This window comes from Sitodiplosis mosellana, unplaced genomic scaffold, assembly GCF_009176505.1.
Source record: "Sitodiplosis mosellana isolate CC-2019 unplaced genomic scaffold, AAFC_SMos_1.0 Smas_scaffold_6028, whole genome shotgun sequence".
NCBI lineage: Eukaryota > Metazoa > Arthropoda > Insecta > Diptera > Cecidomyiidae > Sitodiplosis > Sitodiplosis mosellana.
Genome location: NW_022601269.1, coordinates 3,756 through 12,973, shown reverse-complemented (window position 1 = coordinate 12,973; position 9,218 = coordinate 3,756). Strand labels below are relative to the sequence as shown.

The 9,218-nt window shown below is 38.7% G+C and overlaps 2 protein-coding genes across 2 annotated transcripts; one reads left to right on the top strand and one right to left on the bottom strand.

Annotated features, from left to right (window-relative positions):
- Nucleotides 1-2,520: 2,520 nt before the first annotated feature.
- Nucleotides 2,521-4,322, bottom strand: LOC129573232 (zinc finger BED domain-containing protein 4-like). The gene is made up of 2 exons (XM_055453570.1): nucleotides 4,260-4,322; nucleotides 2,521-3,387 (listed from the first exon to the last, which is right to left on the bottom strand). Exons 1-2 carry the CDS (start codon nucleotides 4,320-4,322, stop codon nucleotides 2,521-2,523), a joined length of 930 nt encoding a protein of 309 aa, XP_055309545.1.
- A 296-nt stretch (nucleotides 4,323-4,618) lies between these two features.
- LOC129573231 (uncharacterized) lies at nucleotides 4,619-5,284 on the top strand. The gene has a single exon (XM_055453568.1). The coding sequence runs from the start codon at nucleotides 4,619-4,621 to the stop codon at nucleotides 5,282-5,284; it is 666 nt and encodes a 221-aa protein (XP_055309543.1).
- The last annotated feature ends 3,934 nt before the right edge of the window (nucleotides 5,285-9,218 follow it).

Here is a 9,218-nt window from a genome sequence, read left to right as displayed (position 1 = left end):
ATGATATTGCTGTAAACAATTCCACGAAAACAAGATCGGCAATAACAAAATTCCAATTTTTATTATTTGTCTATGCAAATGAAACCAATTCCTCACAATTGAAAAATTAAACTCGACCTCACAAACCTTTATCTTGATGATATTGCTGTAAACAATTCCACGAAAACAAAATCGGCAATAACAAAATTCCAATTTTTATTATTTGTCTACACAAATGAAACACATTCCTCACAAATGAAAAATTAAACTCGACCTCACAAACCTTTATTTTGATGATATTGCTGTCAAAGGGATATTGCAACTTTTTTGACCAGAAAAAACGCCATCTTACGTCGTGCCCGTAAATTATTTTACTGTACATTTAGATGGTAGAGCTTGAACAAAAGTTCGACACTATGCCATTAACTTGGAAAGAGCTTGATAAACTTGATGAAATATATATATATTTTATGGTCGTTGCAATACCCCTATGATTGCTGTAAACAATTCCACGAAAACAAGATCGGCAATAACAAAATTCCAATTTTTATTATTTGTCTATGCAAATGAAACAAATTCCTCACAATTGAAAAATTAAACTCGACCTCACAAACCTTTATCTTGATGATATTGCTGTAAACAATTCCACGAAGACAAAATCGGCAATAACAAAATTCCAATTTTTATTATTTCTCTATACAAATGAAACAAATTCCTCACAGATGAAAAATTGAACTCGACCTCAAAAACCTTTATTTTGATGATATTGCTGTAAACAATTCCACGAAAACAAGATCGGCAATAACAGAATTCAAATTTTTGCTATTTCTCTATGCAAATGAAACAAATTCCTCACAAATGAAAAATTAATCTCGACGGTCAGTACTCTTCAGCCTGACAATTTTCGCTTTTTGTAAATCCCTTCTGTGTAGATTTAGTGGTATTTAGTGCCACCAATTTTAGATTTAGTGCTTCAACTAGGAGCGAGTTATGTGCATCGGCGTTTGGGGGATGACGCAAATAGGGGTAGTAAAAAAAAAACTTTTTACCCTCGTAAGATATTGCAAATTGATGGTACCATGATTTAGTGCTCATTTAGTACTTCCAAAATAAAGTCTCAGATTCTAATTTGCTTGAAAAATACCCAACATATGGCCACACGTTATAATTTGGCAGAAGTAGTCCATCCCCTAAAACGTCAAACACTATAAAATTTTCAAATTTTATGCAAAAAATATATTCTCGGCGGATTTTGAGAGCACTAAATGGGCATTAAATGCATGGACTATTTTCAGATTTAGTGCTCACTTTTTGAAATTTTTCCAAAATTCGCCCTCTCGTCGTTCAAAGGAAGATTTTTCGACAAATATTAAAAGTTGAGCACCAAATCTAAAAATAGTCCATGCATTTAGTGCCCATTTAGTGCTCCCAAAATCCACCAAGAACACACTTTTTGCGTAAATGTTGAATATTTTATAGTGTTTGGCGTTCTAGGGTACATTAATATTGTAACGAAGAGCCGAAGTAATGCTATTACAATTGTAATGCCAGTCATTTGACATTACCGGTAATAGCTATTACAATTGTAATCAGGCAACCAAACGAGATAGATGGTCAGCTACGGCTGACGCTCGCTATCCAGATAATTTGCGTGCGGTGAACGCATATAGAACGTTCCGCTGTCGCCGCACTCGTTCGTTCGTTGTTCGTTCGTCGTTCACTGATCGTGGAACGCTTGTGCATTGTACAAGGAGAAGCGCACGCACACTGAGTTGTGTGTTCATCCATGCATTAACATGAAAAGAACGTTAACTCGTTGTTGTAGTTGTTATTGTTTTCGTTTCTCTCTTCTGTCTTGCATCATTCGTTTGACTCTTGGTCGTGTTTAAACTCAACGGACTTTATTTTAAATGCAAACACAACATTGTACAATTTTTTTTATGTTATTCTCTTATTTTTCCTGATTTGTCTAAAGTGTGAACACTATAGAATAAATTAAAAATATTTTGCACTGTCAATCGAGTCAAAATAATTGTTTTTCATTCGCTGTTTGAAACAAAAAACATATTTTTATCTGCACTTAATACGGTGACACATTGTATTGGAGAGACATTGTTTACAAAACTCTCATGTTTCACAACCTCAAACCGATGAAATGTAGTGACAATAAATTCAGACCTTTTCGCCAAAAAGACGATGAATCATGCTCATGAAAAATGGTTTTAAATCAGTCTCAGACATGTTGATTACATTCGAATCAGAGAAATTGCACTGTTCCCAATAGTTCTACTTACGCATATGCAGCAGTGCAGTCGAATTGTTCTGAAAAATTTGATTTCAAGGAAAAAAAGTACACGATTGCGATTCAGTACTGCACGTGTGTGCTCATATAGACTTTATTTTTAAGCTTATTTTCGATCGATTTCTAACAGAAAGAGAATTTTGTTTTTGCTTTATTGTTCCATCATAAATGCTTTGGTATTGGCAGTATCCAAGTTTTAGTTTTAATGTGAATTGTTGGTAACTGTTTTAATTGTTTGTTTAGTATTGTGTAATTGCATCTCGCAATTCATCGCCTTTTGTTTCGTAAGAAACTTGCTTATTCAAATTCATAATCATAATATCGGTCAAACGCGCTGACTGCAGTCGGCCGCGTCTATTGCTGAATACGTGGTTGAGGTGTGAAAAATCACGCTTAATAGGAACTTCGGTCGGCGGCACGCTATGCACTAGCATGGCCAATGTGTACAGTTGTGGATGAGTGTTTTTAACGGTATCCCAATATTCGAGTATAGAGTGATTTGGTGAAAGTAATTCCGGTGGAAAAGACTCTAATATAAGATCAATATCGACATTGTTGTGAATAATCGGATCATCTTCGGTATTGTTTCCTTGGAGAAATGACGTCAACTCGGCGTCTGCATCAAAATCGAAGCTGATATTCGATGAGCCACTATGATTTGCATTTCTTGCACCTTCAACAGCATAGTTTTGTCGTTGCCACAAGTTGGATAACATACGCTTCGCTTCTTCAACCTTCGTGCCATTTGAAGCCAATTGATTTCTGAAACTTGGATCCAAAAAAATCGCGCTAGTCATGAATGGATTGTTGTAAATGGCCTCTTTTCTAGTGTTAAGAGATTCCAATAAGAATGTGGCCAAGGACGTCTTGTAATTTGTCTTTCTTGAACATGCACCCAAATGAAGTTGCATTCTCTTCCAAATGCCAAATACATCGGAAAGCGTCAAATCGTGTCTTTGTACTGCAATTGTTGCACGAAGTGGAATTTGTAATATGTAAACAGTTTCCCGTAAAATTTGCCATTCCTGGCTTAACAATTTGCACATCTGGTGTCGATTACTTGCATAATGCTCAATCACAGCCTTACAGTTCATGACATCGGTCAACTAAGGAAAAAAGAACGAGAACAAATCAGACGGATTAATATTTTTGGTGGGGGGGGGGGGGGGGGTGTGAAGGGTAGGAAATGAGAGTGAATAAACACAGCATCAAGACGCATCAAAAGAACGTTGACAAATTTATTTCAATTCGTAAAGATTTATAGTCAATTACGCTGAATTTGACATTTTCAACAAATTAATTTGTTTGCAAAAACAAAAACAACCAACTTTTTTGAAAGTCAAAAATTTTGAGCCAGAGGAAATTCGCTTGGTGGATTATTCAAATCATTCTCAGAAACTGACTTGGATATTGGGTTATGTGCTGCGTTTTGTTAACAATTGTCGTAACAAAACGCGAACGAAAAACTTGTTTCAAAGGCAAACAAGGAGCAAAAAGGCAATTCAGAGCGACAAGACATTGCCTGATCCGCTATATGAGAATGAGAAAAGAGAAGCATTAAAATTTTTCATTCAGCAAGAGCAATTGAAGGCCTTTCCAAGGGAGTATAATTATTTGAAAGATATGGCAAACGATGAGCAAATAACAACAGTACAGAAGGACAGCAGTATCATAAAACTGCGGCCCTTTTTAGACAAAGAAGGGATTTTACGAGCAGGTAGTCGTTTGAGCCAGGCTGACTTGCCATACGACACCAAATTCCCAGCGATAATTGCATCAAATTCTCGTTTGAGTTATTTGCTTGCATGGGAAGCTCATCGCGTCACAGAGCATAGTTCGATTCAGCTGATGATTCAATATATTCGCACGAGGTATTGGAACCCTCGTTTGCGAATTGAGCTAAGAGCGTACCTGAGTAAATGCATTAAGTGCATTCGCCATGTGAAAAAGTTCGAGACTCAATTGATGTCTGAGCTACCTGCGGACCGAGTGCTTCAAAATCGACCTTTTTTGATAGCGTCTGTGGATTATGCAGGTCCATTTGAGCTGACTGAGCGTTATAAGAGCAGATCAACTAAGCGCAAATGTTGAAACGCAATTTTTGTGTGCATGATAACACGTGCTGTTCATATTGACATTGTTACCGATGCATCCGCAGCAGCGTTCATAGCATGCTTTGATCGCTTTGTTGCTAGACGTGGTCACTGCAACAAGATTTATAGTGACAATGGTACCTGTTTTGTTGCAGCGGACAAAGAGATTAAGGCAGCCTTTGTGCATTGGCTTTCACCAGCCGTTTTAAAGCATTTGAATAAGAAGCGCACATAATGGGTGTTTATGAAGCCGTCAGCACCTCACCAAGGTGGCATTTATGAGGCGGCAGTAAAATCGTGTAAATATTACCTCAGAAGGGTGATTGGAGCAAAATCGTATACTTATGAGGATTTAATCACGTTCCTAGTGCAGGTAGAAGCAGTGCTCAATTCACGTCCATTGTATGCTATGAGCGATGACCCAACGGACATGCAAGTGATATGTCCAGGTCATTTTTTGATCGGTGAGCCGTTCATTTTGCCACCGCCAATAGCGGCACCGGCAATAGCAAATTATTCGTTAAAAAGAATAAGAGAAGAGCAACAGAAAATGTTAAAATCATTTTGGGATGCATGGCGCAAAGACTATTTGCCAACGCTAATGCAGCGTAAAAAATGGACTCAAGTGCATGAGTTCAAAATTGGGCAATTAGTACTAATTTGTGAAGACAACATTGCACCAACTTATTGGCAAATAGGACGCATTCATGAGCTGATTCGTAGCAAGGACGGTTTGGTACGTTCGGTTGTTGTTTTATTGCCAACAACCCAAGAGCGAGCTAAAAGAAAAACACTCGTGCGACCGGTACAGAAATTATGTTTATTGCCGGTCGAAGACGAGAAAGAGCGTGAGAAAGAAATCGCAGTGATTGACAAAATTTCGGAAGGCTCGAGCAACACAAAAAGCTGAGTCTGAGAAATTTGTTGAGCATCATTATCGAGCAATGTACAGTTTGGTGTTTACGAGCACCAATCTCAAAATACACAAAATAACGGAGCTGAATTGTTTTGAAAAAGGTTCTCAAAGAATCATATTTCAAACATTTCCTTTTTGGGCATGAATACAATGTTGCGCATCGAGAGCAAAAAGAATGTTTAAATTTTGTCACCAAGAGCGTTGGTGAAATGCGCATTCTAAATGTGTTCATTTCAACATATTTTATGACGGACAAACAAACACTCGTTGTGTGTCCAAACAAATGCTCAATTGCAACCATGGTTTGTTTTTTCTTTTTGTTCCGAGAAAAAGGGATTAACGGATCGCAGTGTGCAGGCAAAAACATGCAAAACCATTTGAGCAGAGCATACTTGGTTTCTTGCTGGCGCGGCAGCGTTCGTGTTGTGCACACACACACGAGCAGAGTTAACCAACAAACCGACTTCGCCGATAGAGCATTGTGCGAAAGAAAGAGATGCAGATTATCGAAATCTCTTTCATGAGCTCAGAGCACAAGTCCCAGCATCGTTTCCGTGTTGGTGTGTGCGGCCAACGGACTTCAACTTATTCAGAGTTGTGACTCTTGCGACATTTTGTTAGTGCATTATTCTTTTGGGAGCAGTGAAAGTGAATAATCGAAAATTCAACTTCTAAAATTTGTGCCTTAATTTCTGTGCCTGAAAAAACTGTGCAATTATATTCGAGCAAGGTAAGACGAAGAATCGATATTGTGATTAAGTGTAATAAAAAGTGAATACGTCACAGTGTTGTGAACTTCATCAAAACTATATGTGCAAAGCGCACTAAGGACTTTTATCAGTGTTCAGTGTAATTGAATACAAAGTGCTAATTTGTGATGAAAATTTTCGTTCAAGTGAAACGTGCTTCCTTAAACTAATCACTACGATATATTTTCAGATGTGTGACGAATTTGTGGATAAAATTACGAAAATGCTCGAAGGCTTGAGCATTGGCGACACGCCAGAGCGTGCATTAAATGAGCTCAATGGCTTGTTTGTAGCATTTCATGAAGAAATACAACTCATGAGCGAGGAAGAACGTGCCACCCAGCTCGAAGGAAGTGTTGAAGCGCAGCGCGCGTTTCACAACGCTGGTTTGGCAATAATTACACGATTGTCAAACCGAGAACAAGAGCAAGCAACAGCACGAGCTGAAGTGCAAACCGATGGCAATGATATGGAAGTCACCGAGCATGGTGATAATCCAGCGGTCAATGCAAACCAAGTTGGGCAACAAGTGCAACCACCCGCGGTGAATTCGGAAGAAGGAGCTTGTGGCGGCCAAGAGCCAACTACTTCGAAAACAATAAAACCAGTTGCCGATGATGTCTCCCAAAATGTGCAAATGGGGTCAAGTGAGAATGTGGCTGCTGTGCACCTACCGTTCCTCGATTTTGAGGTGTTGTTTCGCCCTTTGTTCGAGATAGAACAAATGAGCCGAGTGGACGAAATGGCACTGAATCGGTTTTTGGTAACTATCATGGAAATGCGCGAACGAGCAAAGCGCTTGAACTTTCCATTGGAGCAAGAGCGGCAATTCATAATTGTTTTAATCCAAAATCGATTGGACTTTATTAGCCGCTCATTATGGATGTGGCAACTCGATCGTGCTGAGCCGACGATCGAAGGTTTAACCGATTTTTTGGTCAAACGGAGCAAACGAATTGATCCACATGAACGGCCGCAGCAACAACAACAATCACAAGGTGCTGTGCCAAAAGCAAATCGTCCGGTGGTACCGCGATTCCAACCGCCAGTTGGAGCTGCCGAATCATCAACATCCAAGGGCAAAAAACACAAGCCTGTGTGCCCGAATTGCAATGGAGAGCATTTCCTACACAAATGTGAGCAATTCAAAAATATGACGGTTGGTCAGAAGCGTTCATTTCTGGACTATAACCGTTTGTGCCATAATTGCTTTTCCCAAGCGCACACCACAGGCGAATGGAAAAAGGGCGTTTGCAAGCGCTGTGGTACAAAGCACAACAGTTTGTTGTGCCCGAAATCACCAGGAGAATAAAGGTGAGAAATGTGCCATTCTCACCGTGGGGAGTGTACCGAGTCGTGTCAACGGCTCGGTGAAATTCCCAAAATTTACTTCAAGCAACAACATAAAAAGTCAAAATAAGCTGATGTCATTTTCATCGTACAGCGCGTGCGATGTTTAATACGAGCACAGAATCGTCGTCGTCCCGCGACCATGATTGAGTCTGCGACCGAACGCGTTTCAGAGCGGTTCGTTACCAAGGAACAGAGCGAGAGTTTTTACGCCAGTGCGGCTTTTCTCTCAACAGTTAAATTGGAATAAAGAAAAGAGAATCTAAAGAGAAACAAATTCTTTCATTCAATAGATTGGTACTTATTATTTCAGTTTAGTTTAAGTTTCTTTTCCGCAGCGGTGTGTAAAATTATTAGTGAAATATCAAGGTAAGCGCTTCTGCTCTGAACAATGCACAATTTTTTGTTTTTGAATCATTTTGATATATGTTTTGTGCCACGATAAATAGAGAAAGACCTCATACTTAGATTTTTGAAAAATTGCGTATTTGTCGAGAAAATCGGAAAAGAATCAAAAGTGTCAAATCACTATAAAAGCTTGAAAAAATTAAATTTCATAAAACTAATGACGCAGAAAGTTAAATTGATGTGTTTTGGTCCTACGAGTCCTAATTTGACAATTGAAAAATATGTACAAACCCACAAGATAAGAGGAGGGAAAATGTGGAATTCTGCTATAATTTCGCATTTTTTTTTACAGCAGTACATAAACAGAAAAAACTTTCCATTCACCTAACCAATTGTAGCCTGTAAAGTATCAAATGAAAGCTAGTTCAATTCCCTTCATTTGTTTCCAAACAAGAATGCAAAAATATTCAGTGGTTTCATAGCTATAGCGTCTGGCGTATCTGGTTACTTTGGGAACTGACATGTGATAAAGGGTTAAGTCAATTTTGTATTAGTCATATTTTACCAGAGAATACTTACAGATGAATTCATCTGTCGATGATGAATATATGCGATAAATTTATCAGATAAATCCTATGCGTTGCGTTGTTCTAACGCATTTGCAGCATAAAAACGAAGAGGAGTTCATTGGAAGGAATTGGGATCCATTGGTATCCAATCCTTTCTAATAAATTCCTCTTCGTTTTTATACTGCAAATGCGTTAAAACAACGCAACGCATACGATTTATCTGATAAATTTATCGCATAAGTTCATCTATCGATGATGAATCCATCTGTAAATATACTCTGTATTTTACGTATCAAATTCAAGGTGAAAAAAGAGACACCAAAACGGAGAAATACTTGATGTATTTTGTTGACGATTGAAGCGCCCCCTAACATGATGCGACATTGGATGCGACGTTCGAACGAATCAACACCTCTGTGTACACTGTACACTGTACAACGCACACATAGACTCTTTGCATTCACACGAACGTTCACACAAAGACTTTACTTTCACACGTACGTATAGTTACAGAGATTTGTGGTTGGTGGCGCTCCCAACAAAGTTTCCAAAGCAGTTCTAAGCGTCAAACATTGCTAAAGCATATGAGCTAGATAGTTTTGAGATACACAATCAGAAAGCAACACAACTGATTCCACACAGATAGGAGTCCAAAAGCGAATCAAACAGCCCTCCGAGATGGCATTTGTGAAAGACAATATTGTTGAAAATCATTCAGACTTTCCAGTCAATCCAACCTTTCCTCCCTCCATCCACTACCATCACAGTCTACCACGGATTGACACAGTCATCGTGGTCTAACGCTGTTTAACAGGTTATCGCGTGATGAAAAAAAATCAAAGGGAAACAAAACTCAACAAGTCAATAGCATACATACTCATGTAGTGCTAAAAAGGATAAAACGAAAAACTT